We start from the raw sequence: 26,012 nt of genomic DNA, 5'->3' as shown, positions 1-26,012 counted from the left end.
CCAAAAGATTTGTGAGAAAAATACAAGATGCATTCAATGCAATCCATATTCTTCAAAATATAAAATAGTCAAGTGAATTACCTCTGTAAAGTGGGCATGGCACCATTCCTCCAGCCGTGTGTGAGATACAATGAAGTCAGCCAGGGATCTGTGCTTCTGCTCCTCAAAATATATTTGTGTCAGTTTCTCTTTCTCAACATCAGACAATTTGGTCCCATCCAGACGAATGACAGAATCTGGAGTGGCACAGTTCAGCATGATGAACTTGGCTTCATCCAGGACTCTTCTTTGAGGGTCAGAAATGTCAGATTCATCTTTCATCTTCTCTGTAACTTGAAGGACTACAGAGGAGCATGTGTCTGAGTGGTAGCCAATGAAGACATCCGTTGGAAGATATCTGTTTGTTTTGGATTGCTGTTTTTTCAAAGAGACAAACACTTTGACCCATTCCTGAAGTTGTTTGACAATCTCCTTCCCTTCATTCTTGAGGACAGTGTTGATGTCCAGGTAGTGCTTCTCCAGTCTGTTTATCAAGGGAATCGGGAACTGTGTGTAGACCACCTCCTTCTCTTCAATGACAATAAGCCTGAAGTTTTTGTGAACTCTGCACTTCACACGATGGGTTCCCAATCCAAGATCGACATACTTCTGACCCCCAAGTGAAACATAGTATTGGTTGAGAGCGTCGTAGAGACTTTCGTACAGATTCTGAAGGTTCAGAAGCACAACAGTCTGGCCAGTTTCCATGCAGATCTTCACTCTGTTGATATTTCTGCAGATCTGAGTGTACTCTTGATCCTTTGGGAAGCTGGAACCAAAGATAATCTCTGGATGTCTCTGGTCTGAGAAGAATGTCTGCTGTAGAATCTGGAGGGCGGCATAGTTTTTGGTGAGGACAAGRAGRTATCGGCACTCCTCRTCTTGGYAAATKGRAAYWATGTTTTGTTTCACCAGATCAATAGTGCTGATSCCATYCAAATCAGGTTGAWTKAATTGGCCCGGCAGCTCTTTGGTGAATATACGCACTGCGTCCACATCATCCCTTCCACTGAAGTTCCTCAGGACTGCTTCAATGATTTGGTTCACACCAGGGCTCTGCTTAGAGATCTTGGTGATGGCAAACATCATCTTGACCAGACTGTAGTAATCACGTAAGCCGAAAAACCCTTTGCCTTTCTTGCAAGTCTTCATATATGCTTTGGCAAAGGGTTTGAAGAGGTGCTTAACCTTCTCCAGAATCATCTTGTCAGATGAGCATATGCCTTTCGCACTTTCGAATAGCTCATTCTGGTCTGGGTCACCACGGGACACAAAGAGGCCTCTGTTCATCTTAGCAGGGTCCAAGGCCCAATTGGAGATACCAATGAATCCAACCCTCTTATGGGGCAGTGGCTCGTCATCAATGCAGCCTTCCTCCAGTAAGGGGTGCAGTGTTTTCAGAGGCATTTTGGGGGAGTCTTCTGCTAATCCRATCTCATCTAGCACAACAACAGAGATGTACTCCTCCAAATTCTTGCTCTCTTGGAAACGGGCACATTGCTTGAATGTGTTGATGATTCCCTCTGGCGTGGAGTGAGGGCTGCACTGAAAGGACACCAGATGAATTTGTTTCAGTCTTTTGTACAGCTCAGAATGTGCAGCTTGGCCCTGCATGGCATCTGCAACCAGAGTTTTGGACAGAGATTTGGAGCTCCCAGGCTTGCCAACCAGAAACAGGGGGATTCGTAGCTCAATGCAGATCACCATCATGAAGACATTCTCTTTCAAAGCCTTGTTTCTTGCTATTGTCTCTCCCATTGGGACCCCACTTAGGAGAAGATCCTGCATGAGTGAGATTTCCTGCTTCATTTTTGAGGGGAGGACACGGGGAAAGAATTTGCAGATTTCTTTCTGGTACTCACCTTTTGTCTCTAAACAGGCTTGATAACACACACCAACAGCCATCAACAGCGACCAATTAACTGGATCATTAGCAGGTGGGGGTACCTGGTCACGCCTGTTCCTCTCCTCCCGGGGTTGTTTCTGGAAGAATGCCCTTAACTCTTCAGAAAACATTGAGTGGTTCTTGTAGAACCACACAAACACTTGCATGCAGCGCTCCACATCCCTGAGACTGACAAAGCTGCATTCGTCTTTCCTCTGTCGCATAAATCTCTGCGATGACGACAGTACATCAGTGATCATCTTGATGGATACTCGTTTGATTGAATTTCTTTCCACAACTCTCTGCACAATCTGCTGGATGTACATATTCTCTGTGTGGTCATTGAGTTGTCCAAAGTCCCACACCAGAGGAATCATGCTTGGGGGCAGCACTTGGACCCTATACACCAGCTGCCGAAGAGGGATTGATCCAAGTCTTTCTTCAGTCTCTTCAGCTCGGACCCTGTAACCCAAACCAGCTTTTTCCAGCCTCTTGATCATCTCATCTGTGTGTTTCCTGTAAGGGTTGCATGCAGCAATGATCTGCAGTCCAGTTTGGGAGCCAAGTTGTTGTCCTTGCACAGTGTTGTCACACAGGATCTCCTTAATGCTGCTTATAGCTTCCGTGGTATTAGCTTCATCAAGGAAAAGAACAGAATCAAAACCATGTTTCTCCTTATTGGCAACCGCAACAGCCTCTGCCTCGTGCACTTTGGTGTAGATCATGTCAGATGTAGTTCCTCCGTGAACTTTGACCAGTTTCATGTTCTCGGTGGGCACTCCACTCCTTCTCAAGTCACACAGGAACTTGATGAGTCGTGTCTTCCCACAGCCAGTCTCCCCCATTATGATGACTGGAATGCCACATCTGAACCTCATGTGAATTGCCATCATCTTCAGTATGTTGTCAGTAGTGAGTTCATATGTTTCATCAGGGTCTGTTGGCCACTTGATCCCCAGCACACGACATAGACGCACAATCTTATCTGCCCGAGAAAGTTGGTCAAAGTCAATGTTAAATGGAACTCTTTGACGTCTCAGGGCATTGTACAGATCTTTGGTCATAATGTTTCTCTTGATCACCACATTTGTTGATGGATTAATGGCATCAACCCCATTCTTCTTGTTCTCCCGTAGGTGAAATCCAATGAAGGTCATGGATGCATGGTCATCATTGAAGAAGATGTATGGATGCGGTTCTGATTCCCATCTCTTCCGGATGAGGAACGGGGCTAGATCCCTTTCGTTGAGTCCATTGAGGTCCATCTGCTGCCTCCCATGGCTCTGGTCAGTGATGCAGAGAGATGGAGTGGCAAAGTCCTTGGCCATCAAGATCATGAAGTCAACCACAAAGTTTCTGAATCCCCTAAGAGTGTCTCCAACAAACTGAAAGTTACAGAAGGCCGATGTCTCACAGTCTAGCAACTGAAGATTGAGGAACCAGGCAAAGTTCCTCAGCTCTGCCCAGGACGGATCACTTATGCCACAGTAGATGAAGAGCATTTGAAGGCACTCTGCATGAGTTCCTTCAACTCTTTGGTAGGTGAAGCTGTCAAGATTCTCACCCCTGTAGAACCGTGTTAAATACTGGTATGGTCTTTGAAAGGCCTCACTCCTAAAACACTGGTCATCCATGAGTGGATCTTCACTTTTCAGCTCTGGATCATCTCCTTTTCTCATTTCCAACCCCATAACCTCTTTTGGGGGACGGCAGAAGACCTTTGGAAAGACCTCAAAGAGAGGAACGTGTCCCATCGGATCCTAGACAGACAAATACATGCCATATTAAGTATTTTGACAAACCCTACCTACACAACACAAATGGGACGTCTAACACAAAAAGTATATAATAACTAGTTTTACGATATACTACAATTACTGTGTGAAAACCATGTTAATGCTAGCCGTAGGTGACCGTATCTAAGTAAACAAAGCCAAATATTGGGTTGTAGACTCCACCCCATAGACTACATTCAAGATAAAGAAAATATTATGTGATTTCGTAATTTGGGTGATGTATCCCCTTCAATATCGAGTTATAATTGAATGTTAACACACTAGCCACTGGTGGTTTGGTAGGGACATTTAACTGTATACATCCAATCGTTTCACATGACATGACAAAATACARATAGATTGTCACTTACAGCTCTTGAGGCAGATCTGGGCAGTTCATGTGTGGATTGTAGTGTCTCGATGACATACAAGTCCTTGCTGCTGCATTTCCACATTAGTCCATCCGAATCGGCCAGGTAACGCAGGAAGAAGAGTTTGAACAGAAATTCATGCAGTCCTTTCTGTACCTGAATAACATAAATAGCAAGCATATAAAGCACCTGGAACAGATAAATATAAACATTTTCAATATCTTAACAATACCAAGTATCCTTACTGAGGATGTGACATCAAAATGAAAGACTTTGTGTTCCTTCTTCTCTGGTGTGTCAAACAAGGACCGAAGAATGATATGCTCATCAACCTTGGGCTCAATTAAGCGAATGCATTTGTGGAATGTGGTTCCTATTCTCATGGTTCCCTCCAGTTTATCATACAACCTTTGTATGTACAGCGATTTTCCTGCAGATAAATAAAACATTTGATTCAGCTCTACAAAGACTTAGGTCAAATGTACGGGCATTGAAGAATTTCTGTTTGAAAACTCATAGTATTATTGTGAGTATGAATGCATAAGTGTTCATGAAATTCAACACGTAAAAATACTGAATATCAAATAATTTTCGTATTCTTTTTTACCACTATTACATTGGAATACCAATATCAGACACCATAGGATCATGTAAAGTGACAAAACTCAATAAACTCACCAACTCCAGCCCTCTTGGAAGACACAATCCCAACAAAGTGTCTACCTTTGAACACAGATGCAGCACTGGCCTGGTGTGAGGGGACAGTGTAGTGCCGGGACAGGTATTTCTGTATCCGTCCAGGAGACTCCTGAGGCACAATGTCCCGTTTGAAGTGACTGAAGGCAGAGGGGATGTACKTGTGCTCTCTTTCTGTGCTGCAGATGATCACCAGCCTATAGTTGCTCCTGGAACATGAACTCAGTTTCTGAAAGAACTTCTCCACTGCATAGCTCACCTCATAGCTCAACTGGTCTGCGAAGAGCAAGGTATAGATCTTCTCACCCATGTAGCCCGGTGTGAGACATCGTCTGAAGAAAAGCTCCACTTGCTCATATGACGTGACAGGGGTACACAGGAGGACTTCATCGTAGGTAGGCAGCTGCTCATCATCACTGGTCATATATAAGCAGACGCTTGCGGTCAAGATTTTATCTTGTGGGCAGATTATGAGATTAGGTTGACCAGTGAAGAAGCCTTTTGGGAGCTTTCTACTGACTGTATTCTCACTTGATTCTAAAAGCTCCTCTTCCTCGTCTTGTTCCTGGCTCTGTTTGTTGGCCAACACCTCTAGCAGACTGCCTAGGCTTCTGATGTCTAAAGAGTACTGGATAATGTTCCTCATGTCTTTCATGTAAGCATCCCAGACCAGATCCAGTTTTCGTAAACCAACAGCCTGGTCTACAACGCTCTGTAGAACATCAATGGCACATTTTCTCTCACCTGCAAAAAAGGAATCTAATTTTTCCATGTCACTTTGAAGGTCAATAAAAGTCTGACAACTGGTGTCTTCCTCTTGCCCCGCTGTATTCATGGCGTGGTTCTGAAAAGTCATCCATGACTCCCACACTTCTGATACAGAGCAGTCAGGTTTGATGAAAGAGAGCATCATCAAGACGTTTTCCTCCAATTTCTTGTTCAGATTATTTTCGGTCAAAACATTACAAAGGTAGACTATCTGCTCTGCTGTGTAATAGTTGAGGTAATAGTGCTGAGATCTCTGTTTGTCCATGAATCTATTCCAGTCATCCAAACACATCTCTATCTTCCTGCACAGGTCTGTAAGCTGTTTGACTGCATTGCCCTCCACCATGATCTTTCTTAGGATGTTGCCAAGGTTGAAGTCCATTATGACACCAGTGTCACTTTCCATATTGCAGTAAATCTTGGCCTCCCAAACCCTAAAAAGTGGGTTCCCAGCAGCATAAAGATCTACAAATGCTACAGCTAGCCTCTGGACACTGTCAAAAACCTGAGAAGATAAGATGGCAATTTGGTGTCTAAAAATTCAGTTCAGTTTCTGCACATGAAACGTAAGGTTACTTGCATAACCCCAGTTCTCTGATATTATGAGTGAGATATCTCACATGTGGGGTTTCGCTAGGAACACCTACTCTCCGAAGAACCTAGCAAAAGCATCTGACAGGTAGAGGTAGAGTGCGAATCAGGTGAGCCCCTCACCTTCGTTAAAAGGACCACTCTCCAGCCCTCTGATTATTCTCAAGCATGTGTTGCTCCCTTGCGCTCTTGCAAGCACGGAAATGCGGTGCGATATATCACTCATAATATCAGAGAACCAGGATTATGCGAGTAACCTTAAGTTCTCTTTCAATTATTTGTTTCTATATTTCACATCTGGGGATATAGCCAACTGCCATATCGCAAAGACATGCTCTCCGTAGGCCCAACATCAGCAACCCTCAGAGGCCCGAAATCGAGGGAGTACGCACCAAGAAGGTGAGGAAGGGAGGAAGGTGAGGAAGGTGAGGAAGGTGAGGAAGGGCATCTGTGTATGTGGGTCACATTCCTAATGTGTGATTCCAAATTGGGTTCAGAATCTAAAATAACACGTAGGTTTTTTACCTGGTGTTTTATATTTATAGCCCGTGAGTGTGCAATGTGCAATGTAAAATTGGATGTGCTTTACCGGACCCAAAATCAAACCATGTGGAACGTCACATGTGATAGGTATTTTCTCTGAGTTATATTCACCAAGGGTGACAAAAAAACRCTTGACCGGTTAAATAGGTCCTAAACCAATTTAGAACTGGCTGGACCGGAGAGGCCACCCAACTTCTCCTGTCTGTCCAGAAGGACATCATGGTCAACAGTGTCAAATGCAGCACTTAAATCCAAGGACAGAGATCTGTTTGGCATCTGTGTTGGCTCTAAGATCATTCACCACTTTAACTAAGGCTGTCTCTGTGCTGTGGTGGACACAAAAACCAGATTGGAATTTTTCAAAAATCATTTAGCTGTTTGAAAACCAATTTCTCCAGAATTTTGCTTAAGAATGGAAGGTTGGAAATTGGCCAAACATTTCCAAGAGCAGAAGAATCTAGATAACTTTTCTTCAGAAGGGGTTTCACCATAGCAGTTTTTATTACAGTGAGGAAAGTGACTGTGAATAGGGAGTGATTAACAATAGCTTGCACTTCTTCAGATATGTAACTAAAAACAGTTTGAAGAAGGTGGTCTTGCTTGACTGATACCCAGCCTAATGTTTGTTATCTTRTCTCTGAAATATCCGGGGGTAGTATTATCGGGAAGAGCACTCTCAACTCATTCTGAAGTTAGAACCATTTGCGCGTCTGGCCTTTCTAATTGCCTTGTTATATATGCAAAATTGCTCTCTCAGAATATCATAATGGACCTGCAACTTTGACTTTCTCCACTTCCGCTCTGCCTTTCTGCAATTTCTCTATAATGTATTTGTTTCCTCACTCATCCAAGGGGCTCTCCATTTGGATGTGGCCTTTTTCAATTTAACTGGAGCTACTGTATGGCATCAATGTTTGCCCTTMATTTGCTATTAAAGTTATCAACTAAATCATCACAAGAGGAAGGCAGAATAAGTGTTGGAGTACTGTTCATACACTCAATAAAATCTGTAGCAACTTCTGAGATAGATAGTGTYTTTTAACAATGCGTTCAGTATTACTCTGTGCTATGGGCAACAAGGTAGTAAAAAATACACAGTGGTGATCAGATAAAGCAACATCAACAATAGAGGATATGTCAACACAAAGCCCCTTGGTAATAACCAGGGCCAGAGTATGGCCGCGGTTATGGGTGGGCCCAGTAGAAAGCCCCTTGGTAATAACCAGGGCCAGAGTATGGCTGTGGTTATGGGTGGGCCCAGTAGAAAAGCCCCTTGGTAATAACCAGGGCCAGAGTATGGCTGGGTTTTGGGTGGGCCCAGTAGAAACCCTCTTGGTAATAACCAGGGCCAGAGTATGGCCGCGGTTATGGGTGGGCCCAGTAGAAAACCCCTTGTTAATAACCAGGGCCAGAGTATGGCTGTGGTTATGGGTGGGCCCAGTAGAAACCCTCTTGGTAATAACCAGGGCCAGAGTATGGCCGCGGTTATGGGTGGGCCCAGTAGAAAGCCTCTTGGTAATAACCAGGGCCAGAGTATGGCCGCGGTTATGGGTGGGCCCAGTAGAAAGCCTCTTGGTAATAACCAGGGCCAGAGTATGGCCCGCGGTTATGGGTGGGCCCAGTAGAAAGCCCCTTGGTAATAACCAGGGCCAGAGTATGGCCGTGGTTATGGGTGGGCCCAGTAGAAAGCCTCTTGGTAATAACCAGGGCCAGAGTATGGCCGCGGTTATGGGTGGGCCCAGTAGAAAGCCTCTTGGTAATAACCAGGGCCAGAGTATGGCCGCGGTTATGGGTGGGCCCAGTAGAAAGCCCCTTGGTAATAACCAGGTCCAGAGTATGGCCGCGGTTATGGGTGGGCCCAGTAACATGTTGGATAAGTCCATAGAGCTCAAAAGATTCAGAAATTCAATGGCCTTGGAGTCAAGTTTGTTTGTCAACATGAATATTAAAATCACCCAACACAGTGATTGTATCATAGTTCTCAAGGAAAATAGACAATAGTTCTGGGAAATCAGTATAGGAAGTGGGGCAGTGCTTTAGTGGCCTATACAGGGTTATTGCCAGCACTGGTGGCTGACATATAAACAGTATAGCATGATGCTCAAAAGACCTAAAGTCACCAAATGAAGTGTCCTTACAGCTGAGCGCGTTAGTAAAAATAGAGGCTGTCCCCCCACCCTTTTCTGATAGAGTTTGAAAAGCTGTAGTCCGGGGGGAGGGGGGCTTCAATAAGAGCGGCACTACAGCCTGTAGACAGCCATGTTTCAGTGAGAAACGTGCAATCAACTTTGCGCTCAGTAATGAGGTCATTCATGAGAAAGGTTTTACTAGTGATTGCTCTAACATTTAAAGTACCATATTCAATGAGTGTGGGCCACTCTGCCCCTGGGGCATCTGCCTCGAGGTAACCAATGGAATAACAACCAAATGATTAACGTTACAACCACGTTTTCTGACAGTTTCCAATCTATCAGCATGGTAGGAGATGACAGGTTGTACTGTCACTAGAAGGCAGAGTTAAAGGAACATAAATTAGGTTACTCACAATAATCATAGTGCAATTTCTATAGGAGTTGATATGCTTTTCATGTTCTCTGTTGCTTATTCTGACAGGCAGAACTGGAGCACTACTAGACCCTGTCCGTCAGTCTCTAAAACAGTTAGCAATGTTGCTGGAAATAATCCTGGAACCATGCGGTTAGGGTGAATCCTGTCTCTTTTAAAAAGTGCTGGTTGCTCCCAAAGGAAATCAAAGTTGTCACAAAAAGAGACATTCCTGTCGTTGCAAAGTTTCTTCAGGTGCTTATTCAGGGCAAAGAGTCGGCTGAAACGTTCCGGACCCCTTCGGTAGCACGGGGGGGGGGGGGGCAGAGATAATTATTATTTTCCCTGTGCTAGCAAGGGTCTTCGTTTTTAGTCCTCCCCTGAAGGTCGTTAAAACCTATGTGAGTGACAATGGTGTCAATATTGGAGTAGTAGGTCAGAGCCGTGGGCAGGATAGACTTGATGTCATGGCCACGGGCTCATTGGTGACAGTGGACCTTGATCGGTCTACAGACCGTAGGTAGGCCAAAATCTCTCAACATCGAGCAGCCCACAATGATGTTGGTAGTGATGGAATCCAACAGCCTGTTGGCTCGTAGGCGAGGGGGGCTACCGAGATTGAAGCACATTTAAGCCTGCWCTTCAGACCTGCCCTCGTCAGCAGTTTGCAGTGCTCACAGGACTCAGGGGCATCGAACCCTTCTTGTTCCTTACCCAGGCAATTGATGCATAGAGGGAGGAATTGTTTTCTTGCAATCATGGAACCCCAAGCACAAGAGCGTGGGTCTTCTTTGAGTGCTAGGCTCGTACTTGAATGGGATAGCAGTAGAAGCCTGTTGTAAGAACAATCTGTAGACAGCGTAGGCTAGAAAATAGTAGCAAATAGTAGCTTGTGTAAGCGGTGTAATAAGCTAGCTAGTTAGAAGCCTTGAGGCTTACAGCAGGCAATAATAAGCACAGTAGAACGCTATAGCCATGAAGCTAGTGTGGCGTTWGCTAKCTAGCAGCTAGCTCGTGGTGAAGGTGTGCCGTGGATAGCTTAGTGCTGGCGGAAGGAAACCGGGGACCAAATAGTSTGCTCACGCGACCGAAGGAGCCGTGAGACTGAGTTAACACAATGGGTGAACGTAGGTTAAACTAGATGAGAGAAGGGAGCTAGCAATGCTACCGTGTTGCAGGTAGGGTATGCTAGTGAGGTTAGCTTGCCTCTCATTAGGCTAGCTAAGTTAGCCTCGCAACATGGGCTAACCGAATCTCAATAGCTAGCCATGAAGCTATCTACCAACATAGACTGAGAAGTAGAAAAGGAATTTCTAAACAAAACACCTTTCAGGTCAGTAGTCAACCTCTCGACAGGGTCTTAAGACCTATGCTCGATATCATTCACAGTTCACTTGTGAGCAGTTCAGCAGCAAAACAGGGATMCAGTCAATCTGAGGAGAGCTAGAGAGTAATTCTCTTTGTGAGGAAGAGTAACCAGAGGGCACGAGGGCTTTTTAGGAAGGTGAGGGACTCACCTCATTCGCCACTACCTGTCTGTCTCCATCAGATGCTTTTGATTATTTCGAGAGTAGGTGTTTCGAGGTGTTAATGTGAGATATTGAAGTGAATAATTGAAAGAGAACCATATTTATTGTAATATGTCAATGCATGTCGTAAGGAGCCTGTGGTAGCATGATAATCTAATTAATAAACATTTTCAGTAAATTATCATTTCAGGTTTGTGATGGTTCACTTGGTGTCCAATCCCCTTACCTCAGTAAAGTGATCCACTTCACTCTGGCTTTGCTCCCCCTTTCCAGACATCAGCATGAGCTTGTTTTGCAGATCTCTCAGGTCTTCTAAGGAGTAGTTGCGCATCTGACCTTCTTCCTGCTGGTCTGGAACCTGTASCTTCAGGGCAGTGTCTAAACTCAGCTAAAGGAGAAAACAATGGACAAGTTCCAACATGTCAATCTACCGCTGCAGGTATTCAGGAGAGTACTTACAGATATTTGTCAATGGCAAACATGAGTACAAATATAGACATTGACTCCATAATGACAATATAAAAAAAAAAAAAAAACGTGAAATAATCATTCAATTGTCTCTAAAAACATGTTTAAATGATTGAACAGACCTTCTTCTGGTTATGTGCACCAATAACATAGATGCCTCTTGTGTTGATAGACGTGGCCAGAGAAAGAGAAGAGAGTTCCACAGACCCATGGCTGTCCTTCACAGTTTTCAACCAGTCCAAATGGCGTGCAGTATCCCGCTGCAATCAGGGAGGAATCAATCATAGAATGTGGTTTAAACTTGAGTTCAAGTTCCAAACCTAATGGCATGCTAAGATTGTGAAGGCTTATATAATTTAGATGTGTATGTATTCAGGCCAGTAAATGCTGCTCTGCAAATCAAACACTTCTGAAAATCCACTCCGCATTTAATCCAATAGCAGCCTTTCTGCTTGCTGGTTCGACAAGCTTTTCCCCAAATATTWAATATAAATATACTAAATATGTCATAATTGTCAGAACATCTTACCAGCTTATTTGGTATGTTGCTGTCACTTCCAAGCGCCTTCCATAGTTTTGTCAAAGCCTCCTTGAAGGCATTAAAGTCAGCATTTTGTGGTAACCCATACAGCATCGAGGAGTAACCAAGAACAGCATCATGGAAACAGGCTACACGGTCCACATCCAAGTCGTTCTCTCCAGCAGAGATGGAGGCCAGGTCGACAAACACTTTCAGCTCATTGATATCTGCAATGGCAAAACATTAAACATTTATCCCTTTTTCCATGTAAAAACGGTTTGAATTAGTAATGGCAAACAACCTAGTTGGCTACTACTGGTGCTGCTCTTTCTGTCTTGATATGACCTTACCTTCAAGAGCTTCTTTGACCCATTTGACAAAGTTCCCCCAAAGGCCAAGCTCCTGAAGACACAGTCTGCGAGGTTCTGTGATGTCCTCAAGAACCTTTTTAGTCTCCATCAAATTGTCATCAATGTGATTCAGACTCTTCTCCTTAAAGTCTGCATTACTCTGGAAACATTGTAATATATATATATAAATATACAGTAGTAGCCTAATGCTGGGAAAGGTGCATTGATTGAACACATGTGGACTGTTTGAGAATTTTCCTTACTCACCACATCCAGCAAACTCTGTAGCACTTTGAAGTCCCCTTGAGGACAGATTGTCTTTCTGACATCCATAATGACCTTGGCTGAATCCAATGCTTGATGAAGGTCATGGTACTGTTGGATCTGCTCGATTCGCCTCCTGATCCATCTTCGATCATCAGACAAGTTGATTCTGCACATGATCTCCAGATCACTTTTCATCTCATCGTACTTGTCTTTGTAGACTTCAAAGATGCTATCCACATCCTCCAATGATAAAGTGCCAGATTTCAAACTCTCATAGATCCTCTCGTAATTATCATAGCAACCCTGGAATATTTTGCTGTGGATCACATCAAGAGTGTACACTTCTATCTCGTCAGTGTCAATATGGTTGTGGGAAAGTTCTTTGGCTTGATTCTCCAAGCACATAGCAAAAATGAAGCTTTCCCTGACAGCATTTAGTTTAAATGCCATCTGCCTGGTGGCATTACAGAGGTTAAAGTATGTGACCTCCCCAGTTACGTCAGAGGTGTGCCCGTCAAGTCTGTGAACTTCCATGAATTCATCCAGCGTCATCTGATCTATGTTCTTTTGGTTTTTGAGCTCCAGCTCTTTCACATCGACTGTGGATTAATATGACATCAATGAGAACCATGACCAAGGCTGTTACATCTTGCAGTCATACATCATCAAATATTTGATAAACAGTACCAATAACATAAGCTTTAATGTATACCCTTATCAAATATAATTTAACTCACCTTTCACATGCTCCTGGAGTTGGAGACAAATTATAATTAGGCCCTCAACCATCTTCTTGTAACTGTTCACTGCCTCCATTTCCTCTTCTCTAAATCTCAGTAATCTGTTCATAGTGGTGTCGTCCTTACAACGACCATCTTCACACAGGCCATCTGTAAAAAATATATATATAATAAAAAACAAACAATGAAGACGATACTTTGAGCTCAATGTGGTTCCTTTGACGAGTAACCAGGAGAACCTCCACAGATCAAGACTTTTTGAGTAACAACCACTTAACCTCAGATCTAAATAAAAGTCCCCTTTTGGCATTGCTAGCAAGCACGCATACTTAGCAATAAACTGTGCATTCGGAAAGTATTCAGACCCCTTGACTTGCCCACATTTTGTTGTTACAGCCTTATTCTAAAATGGATTAAATCGTTTTTTCCCCCTCATCAATCTACACACAATACCCCATATTGACAAACCAAAAACAGGTTTGTAGACATTTTTGCTAATTTATCAAACAAAAACTGAAATATCACATTTACAAAAGTATTCAGACCCTTTACTCAGTACTTTGTTGAAGCACCTTAGGCAGCGATTACAACCTTGAGTCTTCTTGGGTATGACTCTACAAGCTCAAGTCCGAGCTCTGGCTGGGCCACTCAAGGACATTCAGAGACCTGTCCCAAAGCCACTCCTGCATTATCTTGGATGTGTGCTTAGGGTCGTTTTCCTATTGGAAGGTGAACCTTCACCCAAGTCTGAGGTCCTGAGTGCTCTGGAGCAGGTTTTTATGAAGGATCTCTCTGTACTTTGCTCCGTTCATTTTTCCCACGATCCTGAGTAGTCTTCCAGTCCCTGCCACTGAAAAACATCCTCGCAGCATGATGCTGCCACCACCATGCTTCACCGTAGGGATGGTGCCAGGTTTCCTCCAGACATGACGCTTGGCATTCAGGCCAAAATAGTTCAATCATGGTTTCATTAGACCAGAGAATCTTGTTTCTCATGGTCAGAGAGTCCTTTAGGTGCCTTTCGGCAAACTCCAAGCGGGCTGTCATGTGCCTTTTACTGACGGGTGGCTTCCGTCTGGCCACTCTGCAGATATGGTCGTCCTTCTGGAAGTTTCTCCCATCTCCACAGACGAACTCTGGAGCTCTGTCAGAGTGACCATTGGGTTCTTGATCACCTCCCTGACCAAGGCCCTTCTCCCCGATTGCTCAGTTTGGCCAGGCAGCCAGCTCTAGGAAGTCTTGGTGGTTCCAAACTTCTTCCATTTAAGAATACAATCCTGTCTCGGAGCTCTACGGACAATTCCTTCGACCTCGTGGCTTGGTTTTTGCTCTGACATGCACTGTCAACTGTGGGGTCTTATATAGACAGGCGTGTGCCTTTCCAAATCATGTCCAATCAATTGAATTTACCACAGGTTGACTCCAATCAAGTTGTAGAAACATCTCAAGGATGATCAATGGAAACAGGATGCTCAATTTTGAGTCTCATAGTCAAGGGTCTGAATACTTATGTAAATAAGGTATTTCTGTTTTTATTTTTAATACATTTGCAAAATTTCTGTTTTTGACCTGGTCATTATGGTTTATTGATGAGGTGGAACAAAAATGTAATCCATTTTAGAATAGGGCTGTAACGTAACAGAATGTGGGAAAAGTAAAGGGGTCTGAATAGTTTCCGGATGCACTGTTAATGCATGAGTTGCCAGAAAGTCATTTGGGGGACTTATTTTGATGTAAGGTGAAGTGACGAAGACCTGAAACCAAACCAAGACCAAAAACTTTTTCAGTTTTATAATACGTACTATGAATATTTTGCCTGTAATTTGGACCTTAAACAGAACCAACCTCCCAACAACACAGTAGATTAACTCTTTATTGGATGTCATTAAACTTTCGATCTGGAGAGGTTTTCCTGTCTACTACAGTAGGATTAAAGCAATATTTATACTTAAATGTCTTAATTTGGTATATTCTTCTGACAATCACCTATCTTCAAAAGCTCAATGAATGTTGTTCTCCTTGAGAGGACTTTACTGAGAGTCTTCATCTGGATGTTGCCGTTGATGACTTTATCTGAGACAGAACTGAACGCAGATCTTGCCACAACCATCCGCTCTTTAGCATCGTCTGACAAATGGTCAATCATTTTCAGATTTTCACCTGTAATACAAAACATAGTTAGTATGTTTAAGTGGACATTTGGAAAATGCACTCAAATGTAAATACACTGACCAAAAGTATGTGGACACCTGCTCGTCGAACATCTCATTCCAAAATCATGGGCATTAATATGGAGTTGGTCCCCCCTTTGCTGCTATAACAACTTACACTCTTCTGGGAAGGCTTTCCACTAGATGTTGGAACATTGCTGCGGGGACTTGCTTCCATTCAGCCACAAGAGCATTAGTGAGGTCAGGCACTGATGTTGGGCGATTAGGCCTGGGTCACAGTCGGCATTCCAATTCACCCCAAAGGTGTTCTATGGGGTTGAGATCAGAGCTCTGTGCAGGCCAGTCAAGTTCTTCCACACTGATCTCGACAAAACATTTCTGTATGGACCTCGTTTTGTGCACAGGGGCATTGTCATGCTAAAACAGGAAAGGGCCTCCCCCAAACTGTTGTCACAAAGTTGGAAGCACAGAATCATCTAGAATGCCATTGTATGCTGTAGTGTTAAGATTTTCCTTCAATGGAACTAAGGGGCCTAGCCCGAACCATGAAAAACAACCCCAAATCATTACTCATCGTCTACCAAACTTTACCGTTGGCACTATACGTTCGGGCAGGTAGCGTTCTCCTGGCATCCGCCAAACCCAGATTCGTCCGTCGGACTGCCAGATGGTGAAGCGAGATTCATCACTCCAGAGAACGTGTTTCCACTTCTGTAAGTGCGTTCTTCCAATGGCGGCACTCTTAGGCTTGCATCTGCTCGGCCATGAAAACCCATTTCATGAAGCTCCCGATGAACAGTTCTTGTGCTGACGTTGCTTCCAGAGGCAGTTTGGGACTCAGTAGTGAGTGTTGCAACCAAGGACAGACGATTTTTACGCGCTACAGCACTCAGCGGTCCCGTTCTATGAGCTTGTGTGGCCTACCACTTTGCGGCTGAGCCGTTGTTGCTCCTAGACATTTCCACTTCACAATAACATCACTTACAGTTGACCAGGGCAGCTCCAGCAGTGCAGAAATTTGACGAACTGACTTGTTTGAAAGGTGGCATCCTATGATGGTGCCATTGTGAAAGTCACTGAGCTCTTCAGTAAGGCCATTCTACTGCCACTATTTGTCTATGGAGATTGCATGGCTGTGTACTCAATGTTATACACCTGTCAGCAACGGGTGTGGCTGAAATAGCCGAATCCACTAATTTGAAGGGGTGTCCAAGTACTTTTGTATATGCTGTATAGTGTAGCTCTCAATGAACATTTGGAAGTGACAGTTTTACATTTAATAGCCATTGTATGTCAATTTTTCCATATACAACTGTGTTGAACATTCCCACCCAATGTTAGCCTTGATTGTATGTGGAAATTGTTGTGGAAATGGTTAGAGCAGTGGAATTTCTTGAGAAAATTCACCTTGGACTTGAAAGACACTTTTGGCCATGGACCAGTTGAGAAGATGTTCCACTACACAGTCCTCCCCTTCCAGGTATTCGCCATTGCCAGTCTTGGGCCAGGACTTCATCACAATAGTAGATATTAGCCTCTCAAACTTGCTAAAGTCAAGTTTTTTCAACCGTTCAAAGAGAGCCTCCTGAGAGATCCCCTGATCATGTCAAATGAAAATTGGAGATTAAAAAAAGCATTTGTTTGATCATTACTTCCCGACAAACTCAATGCACAGCTTAACGATTAAGTAGCCTAGCGATTAAGAGCGTTGGGCCAATAACCAAAAGGTCACTGGTTCAAATCCCTGAACTGACTAGGTGAAAAAAAACATGACCTTGAGCAAGGCACTTAACCCTAATTGCTCATGTAAATTGCTCTGGATAAGAGCGCCTGCTAAATGACGTAAATGTATGTAAATGTAAATGTACATCTCCAGACTGAAAGTGAAACTTAATTTCTACTAGAGCTTTTCTCTACACCAACAATAACATCTGCTAAACATGTGTATGTGACCAATAACATCTGCTAAACGTGTATGTGACCAATAACATCTGCTAAACACGTGTATGTGACCAATAACATCTGCTAAACACGTGTATGTGACCAATAACATCTGCTAAACACGTGTATGTGACCAATAACATCTGCTAAACACGTGTATGTGACCAATAACATCTGCTAAACCATGTGTACGTGACCAATAACATCTGCTAACCATGTGTAGTGACCAATAACATCTGCTAACACATGTGTAGTGACCAATAACATCTGCTAAACATGTGTACATGACCAATAACAATCTGCTAACCATGTGTACGTGACCAATAACATCTTGCTAACCATGTGTATGCTGACCAATAACATCTGCTAAACATGTGTAGTGAACATAACATCGCTAAACATGTTGTACATGACAAACATCTGCAACCCATGTTACGTGACCAATAACATCTGCTAAACATGTGTATGTGACCAATAACATCTGCTTAACATGTGTATGTGACCAATAACATCTGCTTAACATGTGTATGTGACCAATAACATCTGTTAAACACGTGTATGTGACCAATAACATCTGCTAAACATGTGTATGTGACCAATAACATCTGCTAAACACGTGTATGTGACCAATAACATCTGCTAAACATGTGTATTTGATATTTTTCTAAATAATGATGTTATTCATCTTGCCTGACACATGACCGTGACTGCTTCCAAAGCGCATTTCTCCAATGAGTTCTCCAAGAATGGCAGCGTCCCGCTCACTTCCTCTATCTTATTGATATATATTTCAATTTGATGCATGGACGTTTCCTGATGGCCATACAAAATATGAATGAATTATGTACATACATATCTTTTTAATTGATGAACTTGTAGATGTACCCCATATCTCACCTGTTTGAGTTTTCCTTCAAAATCATTCAAGAATGTATTTCTCCAGTATTGGGTGAATTCTTCTGAACCAATTTGAAGTGAGATCAGCTTGTTCCAGACCTACAGGAAAAGGTTTTCACTATTCAGTTTTCCTTTTATCAAACACTAGAATTCCAATTCCAACGCCAACTGTTCTGCAATAATAATAATACAAATATAATATTTATTTGTATCAATTATTTAATTTGGTAAAACAAAACATCTTACCTTAGTCTCATACATGTATGCAAAATCAATGTTATTGAGATCTTTAACCAATTTGTTCTTGAATGTGATTCGCAGCCATTCCTTTATGATGGTCATGGTCTCCTTTAACTTCTCTTTGCACGTGTTGTCCAAAAGGTTATTTGTCACTTCCTTTGTCTACAAGAATAGTAATTCATAACAAAAATATTCAGACTCATCAAATATTTATCTCTTGGACAAATCACTCATTATATTACAATTCAGTTCAGCCTGGCTTAACATTAAATCGGCCTTGTAATGCTAAGCCAGACTGTATTGAAAATAAATTCAGACCATTTTTGCTTTAAGAACCACCATGTTGATTCTTTCCTTCTAAAAAGTCTATATAATTCAAGTTATGTACAGTATAGGGTTTTAGAGACATACAACTTCTACTCGAAAAATGGCTTTGACAGATTCAAATAGGTACATTAAAATATGAAATGCTTATTATCATTTCAAGCAAGGCCATCTTGTTTACCATTTATTGCACGATATTGAATTATATATTTTTTATACCACTGTATGTCCACCTGGAGTAAAGCTCATGAGCTTCATTATTCATCTGCCTACTCTTTTCTTGATTATTATGAGATTATTAAAACGGAAACACATTTTTTATTTTTAGAGCAAAGGCACTGTAAAAGCAAAGGCAAAGGTTGAATTGATGGTTGTGTTTGGATATACCTGGAGATGGAAGGCACCAGCCATTTCTGCAATCAGACTGACAAGATCCAGGCAAACCAAAGGAATCTCATGGTCCAAATGACTTTTCTTATTCTTACAAATGGTCTCCAGAAGGCTCACAGCTGCTTTGAGGCAAAAGTCCCCATATCTGTCGTCATGGCTGAAAACAACACGCTGGTTAGTGATGGGGAACAAGCATTTAATGTCAACCTTGAAACATGTCATGGTGAGGAGCTGCATGACTAGTCTGTCTAATCCTTGTGGGAAATAACAGACAATTATCACTTCATGTATTTCAATTCAAATTCCTTTGCTACTCAGATGGAATTGAGAACAACTCTAAATATTGTGTTTGTTTTGAGACAGGTGTTACCTGTGCTGTTTTTCCTTAACTCTGCTGAAGAGACGTGACAACAAATCCTTCACAGCCTGTCAGTAAAAAGAATGGCGGATGGTATGACACAATGGCATGAATCCATGACTGTTTCAGGATGCTGACCGCTTTTATGCAACAACATTTTTCACAAGAGTACAAATAACAATGTAAACAAACAAACACACACACACACATCTATACAGTGCATTCAGAAAGTATTCAGACCCCTTGACTTTTTACACATTTTGTTACGTTACAGCCTGAATCTAAAAAAAGGTTATGTCCTCATCAATCTACACACAATACCCCATAATGACAAAGCAAAAAAACATTTTAGATATTTTTGCTAATTTATGGAAAATAAAATAAATGAAATATCACATTTATGTAAGTATTCAGACCCTTTACTCAGTATTTTGTTGAAGCACATTTGGCAGCGATTACAGGCTTGAGTCTTCTTGGACATGACGCTACAAGCTTGGCTCACCTGTATTTGGGGAGTTTCTCCCATTCTTCTCTGCAGATCCTCTCAAGCTCTGTCAGGTTGGATGGGGAGCGTTGCTGCACAGCTATTGATCAGGTTTAAGTCCGGGCTCTGGCTGGGCCACTCAAGGACATTCAGAGACTTGTCACGAAGCCACTCCTGCGTTGTCTTGGCTGTGTGCTTAGGATCGTTGTCCTGTTGGAAGGTGACCCTTCACCCAAGTCTGAGGTCCTGAGCTCTGGAGCAGGTTTTCATCAAGGATCTCTCTGTACTTTGCTCTGCTCATCTTTCTCTCGATCCTGACCAGTCTAGAGTTCTGTGTGAGTTAGAGTTAGAGTGACCATCGGGTTCTTGGTCACCTCCCTGACCAAGGCCCTTCTCCCCCGATTGCTCAGTTTGGCCAGGAGGCCAGCTCTAGGAAGAGTCTTGGTGGTTCCAAACTTCTTCCATTTAAGAACTGTGTTCTTGGGGACCTTCAATGCTGCAGACATTATTTGGTACCCTTCCCCAGATCTGTGCCTCATGGCTTGGTTTTTGCTCTGACATGCACTGTAAACTGTGGGACCGGACCTTACATAGACAGGTGTGTGCCTTTCCAAATCATGTCCAAACAATTGAATTTACCACAGGTGGACTCCAATCAAGTTGTCCAATCAAGTTGTATAAACATCTCAAGGATGAAAATTGTAAACAGGATGCACCTGAGCTCAACTTTGAGTATCATAGCAGGGTCTGAACACTTATGTAAATAAGGTATTTCTGTCTTTATTTTTAATAAATTTGCAAACATTTCAAAAAATCTATTTTCACTTTGTATTTATGGGGTATTGTGTGTAGATTGCTGAGGAATTGTTTTTATTTAACACTTTTTAGAATAAGGCTGAAACGTAACAAAATGTGGAAAAAGTGGAAAAAGTGTACAGTACCAGTCAAAAGTATGGATACACCTACTCAAGAGTTTTTCTTTATTTGTACTATTTTCTACATTGTAAAATAATAGTGAATCGATCAAAACTATGAAATAACACATGTGGAATCATGTAGTAACCAAAAAAATCTAAATATATTATATTTGAGATTCTTCAAAGTAGCCAACCTTTGCCTTGATGACAGCTTTGCACACGCTTGGCATTCTCTCAACTAGCTTCAACTGGAATGCTTTTTCAAAAGTCTTGAAAGCGATCCCACATATGCTGAGCACTTGTTGGCTGATTTTCCTTCACTCTGCAGTCCAACTCATCCCAAACTATCTCAATTGGGCTGAGGTCGGGTGATTGTGGAGGCCAGGTCATCTGATGCAGCACTCCATCACTCTCCTTCTTGGTCAAATAGCCCAAACCAGATGGTATGGCGTATCACTGCAGAAATCACCGACAGTTTCACCAGCAAAGGACCCCCACTCCATCACACCCTCTCCTCCCTGCTTCACGGTGGGAACCACACATGCGGAGATCACCTGCTCTGCATCTCACAAAGACACTGCGGTTGGAACCAAAAATCTCACATTTGGACTCATCAGACCAATGGACAGATTTCTACCGGTCTAATGTCCATTGCTCGTGTTTCTTGGCCCAAACAAGTCTCTTCTTCTTATTGCTCTCCTTTAGTAGTGGTTTCTTTGCAGCAATTCGATCATGAAGGCCTGATTCACGCAGTCTCCTCTGAACAGTTGACATTGAGATGTCTCTGTTACTTGAACTCTGTGAAGCATTTATTTCAGCTGCAATCTGACGTGCAGTTAATTCGCGATTTCTGAGGTTGGTAACTCTAAATGACTCTGGGTCTTCCTTTCCTGTGGCGGTGCTCTAGAGAGCCAGTTTCATCATAGCGCTTGATGGTTTTTGCGACTGCACTTGAAGAAACTTTCAAAGTTCTTAAAATTTTCCGGATTGACTGACCTTCATGTCTTAAAGTAATGATGGACTGTTGTTTCTCTTTGCTAATTTGAGCTGTTCTTTCCATAATATGGACTTGGTCTTTTACCAAATAGGGCTATTTTCTGTATACCACCCCTACCTTGTTACAACACAACTGATTGGCTCAAACGCATTACAAAGGAAAGAAATTCCACAAATTAACTTTTAACAAGGCACATCTGTTAATTAATATTAATTATTTCCAGGTGACTACCTCATGAAGCTGGTTGAGAGAATGCCAATAGTGTTCAAAGCTGTCATCAAGGCAAAGGGTGGCTACTTTGAAGAATCTTAAATATAAAATAGATTTTGATTTGTTTAACAATCTTTGGGTTACTACATGATTCCATATGTGAAATTTCATAGTTTTGATGTCTTCTTGATGTCTTCTACAATGTAGAAAATAATAAAAAATAAAGAAACCCTGGAATGAGTAGGCGTGTCCAAACTTTCGACTGGTACTGTATGTTAGTATGTATTTATGCATGTACAGTTGAAGTCGGAAGTTTACATACGCCTTAGCCAAATACATTTAAACTCAGTTTTTCACAATTCCTGACATTTAGTCGAAGAAAGAATTCCCTGCCTTAGGTCAGTTAGGATCACCACTTCATTGTGGTGATAATAGTATAGAGAATAATAGTAGTAGAGAGAATTATTTATTTCAGCTTTTATTTCTTTCATCACATTCCCAGTGGGTCTGAAGTTTACATACACTCAATTAGTATTTGGTAGCATTGCCTTTAAATTGTTTAACTTGGGTCAAACGTTTCGGGTAGCCTTCCACAAGCTTCCCACAATAAGTTGGGTGAATCTTGGCCCATTCCTCCTGACAGAGCTGGTGTAACACAGTCAGGTTTGTAGGCCTCCTTGCTCGCACACACTTTTTCAGTTCTACCCAGAAATTGTATATAGGATAGAGGTCAGATCTTTGTGACGGACACTCCAATACCTTGACTTGTTGTCCTTAAGCCATTTTGCCACAACTTTGGAAGTATGCTTGGGGTCATTGTCCATTTGAAAGACCCATTTGCGACCAAGCTTTAACTTCCTGACTGATGTCTTGAGATGTTGCTTCATGGGTGCACATAATTTTCCTACCTCATGACGCCAKCTATTTTGTGAAGTGCACCAGTCTCTCCTGCAGCAAAGCACCCCACAACATAATGCTGCCACCTCCGTGCTTCACGGTTGGGATGGTGTTCTTCAGCTTGCAAGCCTCCCCCTTTTTCCTGGTCATTRTGGCCAAACAGTTCTATTTTTGTTTCATCAGACCATAGGACATTTGTCCAAAAAGTACAATCTTTGTTCCCATGTGCAGTCGCAAACTGTAGTCTCGCTTTTTTATGGTGGTTTTGGAGCAGTGGCTTCTTCCTTGTTGAGCGGCCTTTCAGGTTATGTCGATGTAGGACTCGTTTTACTTTGGATATAGATACTTTTGTACCTGTTTCCTCCAGCATCTTCACAAGGTTCTTTGCTGTTGTTCTGGAATTGATTTACACTTTCGCACCAAAGTACGTTCATCTCTAGGAGACAGAACGCGTCTCCTTCCTGAGCGGTATGACAACTGCCTGATCCCATGGTGTTTATACCTGCGTACTATTGTTTGTACAGTTGAAAATGGTACCTTCAGGCATTTGGAAATTGCTCTCAAGGATGAACCAGACTTGTGTAGGTCTACAATTGTTTTTCTGAGGTCTTGGCTGATTTCTTTTGATATTCCCATGATGTCAAGCAAAGAGGCACTGGGTTTGAAGGTAGGCCTTGAAATTCATCCACAGGTACACCTCCAATTAACTCAAATGATGTAAATGAGCCTATCAGAAGCTTCTAAAGCCATGACATCATTTTCTGGAATTTTCCAAGCTGTTTAAAGGCACAGTCAACTTAGTGGATGTAAACTTCTGACCCACTGGAATTGTGATACAGTGAATTATAAGTGAAATAATCTGTCTGTAAACAATTGTTGGAAAAATGACTTGTGTCATGCACAAAGTAGATGTCCTAACCGACTTACCAAAACTATAGTTTGTTAACAAGACATTTGTGGAGTAGTTGAAAAGCGAGTGTTAATGACTCCAACCTAAGTGTATGTAAACTTCCAACTTCAACTGTATATACACACACACACACACACACACACACACACACACACACACACACACACACACACACACACACACACACACACACACACACACACACACACACACACACACATACACACACACACAGTAAGTTCATAATAGCATGTTGTAAGATGTAGGATCTAATAAATCAAATGTCCATTTTTAGCATAGCTTTTTAGTGCAGTCACATGAACTCATGCTGTTGAGTATGACATAAAACTAATTCACAAAAAAGAAATACAAAACACTTTTTCACTTTTCAAAAGGAAGGGCCATATGTACCTCATGTTTATAGTTCTCCCCGGAAGTCAGACTAAACTGGAGGTGTTGAAGAGTGTCCAAGACATCAAGAGGGATGATTGATGCATAGTTGAACAAGTTATCCAGCCCCAACAGAGACATCCAAGAGCGAGTAACGAGACAGTCCATCGCCACAAGGTGTTTGTGCTTTTCCATGATTTGGATGGAATCACTAATTTTCAAGAAGGCAAAACTCTGAGATTTAAATCAGCAGCATGGACAAAACAAATACAGTGTAATAGGATAAATATTCGAATGGTTGGTTAAGTGCACAGAATAAAGTAGACCTATAATTGAGATCTGGACTGCAATGTGAAAGGTATGATTCTAGGGATACTTATAGGATTTGATTTTAATATCTACTACTAGTACTAGTATTACTTTTTTTCAACCTGTTGTTGTAATTGGTTCAGACGTAACCATTTTATTGTCCATTCATTCCAATTGAATCTTAAGTGAAGCCTTCCCAATTACCTCAATCCCTGTGTTCCAATCATCGAGTCTGTGTAGCCTTCTGGAATTTTGATCCCTTTCAGCCCCGCCCAGATATCAAATTTTGGATTCATGGTCAGAGGAACAGCCTCAAAAGGCTTGCTGTCCCCTCTAAGCAGATGCAGTAGGGGGATAACCAAGATCCACTTCTCAACTCCATGTTTTCTTGCAAAGTTGAATAGAGTCTCAATTGCCTCTGAAACCCTGAAGGAGGAAGTAGACAACATCCATCTTCAGTTCAAGATATTGACATGTTGTTCATTAGATTAGAAACACTAGCAAGGTCTTTACTTTCAGTGGCTGAGGAAAGAAAATGATTTCCCACCTGATGTCACCTGGTAGCCCTTGTTTGAAATCTGTCCAGTATGGAAGGAAAACTTCTCTTGGCTTTTTAGGCAGGCAGAGCAACTCACACAGTTTAGAAATATGTCCACTGACATCTAAACTGTAATTGATGTGGACAACCAGGATAATAACTCCTAATTTCAGAGGATCAGAGAAGAAATCCTCACGCTTCTCATTCCCCTTTTGGTTCTCACCATCTATAGCTTGCTGCATGAACTCTTTCAAAAGGGTTTTCACCTGAAAAAAGGAATGTACAATAAAGACTCCATACATTTACATTCATACGATAACAACTCCTAAGTATTTTGCGATTGAGTCATCAACATGTAAATAACAATATGGCTGACAGAATAGCTGAAACAACGGCAAGGTAACACAAATTTCAATTTGTGTGTCTTCATAATATGCAGTTAACAATAAATATAAAAGCATTTATGAACACAAGTTATATATCAATTTCGTTCATAAAAGCTACTTAATGACAGTTCCTCAAAATAGGAACGCAAATCTACCTGTTCTTCTCCATACGGCAGATCCCAATTCTTTGGACCATCCACATGGAGGAAGGGGGATTTGTAATTGGTGAAGAACTGCTGGAGTTGAGTAAAGAAGTTCCTAATGTTCACGTCACTCCATGTTTGAAGGAGATTAAAAATGTTTCCCAGCATCACCTTTCCAGCCAGCTGTCTGCCCGCCACTACCTTTTTCTTGCAGTCATCCCGCCATGCAAACCTGCTTGTGAAGCGTGATATCCAACTTTGGTCAGGATCTGTGCATATGATATCATCATATTGGTGCCACTCCCCTATGAGAAAATAAAATTGATCAGTATAATATTTATGGCTTCAATGTCATTTCATATACATTTCACATAGAAGTGGAAAAGGCACCCTGATTAGCATAGTGTGTGTGTGTGTGGTGTCT

General features: G+C 42.1%; 1 protein-coding gene across 1 annotated transcript in view; it reads right to left on the bottom strand.

The window, feature by feature from the left end:
• LOC111970761 (E3 ubiquitin-protein ligase rnf213-alpha) overlaps positions 1-26,012 on the bottom strand; it is a 60,514-nt gene that overhangs the window by 21,960 nt on the left and 12,542 nt on the right. The window contains exons 8-28 of the mRNA XM_070445785.1: positions 25,601-25,893; positions 25,069-25,325; positions 24,726-24,947; positions 24,234-24,423; positions 19,420-19,475; positions 19,047-19,206; positions 18,342-18,497; positions 18,096-18,194; positions 17,889-18,011; positions 16,665-16,854; positions 15,073-15,246; positions 13,084-13,236; positions 12,347-12,945; positions 12,080-12,239; positions 11,739-11,956; positions 11,332-11,469; positions 10,968-11,129; positions 4,749-6,039; positions 4,316-4,500; positions 4,071-4,226; positions 82-3,684 (exon numbers count right to left, since the gene is read on the bottom strand). Of these exons, the coding sequence (XP_070301886.1) occupies positions 82-3,684; positions 4,071-4,226; positions 4,316-4,500; positions 4,749-6,039; positions 10,968-11,129; positions 11,332-11,469; positions 11,739-11,956; positions 12,080-12,239; positions 12,347-12,945; positions 13,084-13,236; positions 15,073-15,246; positions 16,665-16,854; positions 17,889-18,011; positions 18,096-18,194; positions 18,342-18,497; positions 19,047-19,206; positions 19,420-19,475; positions 24,234-24,423; positions 24,726-24,947; positions 25,069-25,325; positions 25,601-25,893 (8,585 nt within the window). The remainder of the gene's footprint in view (positions 1-81; positions 3,685-4,070; positions 4,227-4,315; positions 4,501-4,748; positions 6,040-10,967; positions 11,130-11,331; positions 11,470-11,738; positions 11,957-12,079; positions 12,240-12,346; positions 12,946-13,083; positions 13,237-15,072; positions 15,247-16,664; positions 16,855-17,888; positions 18,012-18,095; positions 18,195-18,341; positions 18,498-19,046; positions 19,207-19,419; positions 19,476-24,233; positions 24,424-24,725; positions 24,948-25,068; positions 25,326-25,600; positions 25,894-26,012) is intronic.

Source organism: Salvelinus sp. IW2-2015, linkage group LG11 (assembly GCF_002910315.2).
Source record: "Salvelinus sp. IW2-2015 linkage group LG11, ASM291031v2, whole genome shotgun sequence".
In the NCBI taxonomy this organism is placed as follows: domain Eukaryota; kingdom Metazoa; phylum Chordata; class Actinopteri; order Salmoniformes; family Salmonidae; genus Salvelinus; species Salvelinus sp. IW2-2015.
Note: the sequence above shows the minus strand (reverse complement) of the source record. Positions and strands in the feature narration are given on the sequence as shown.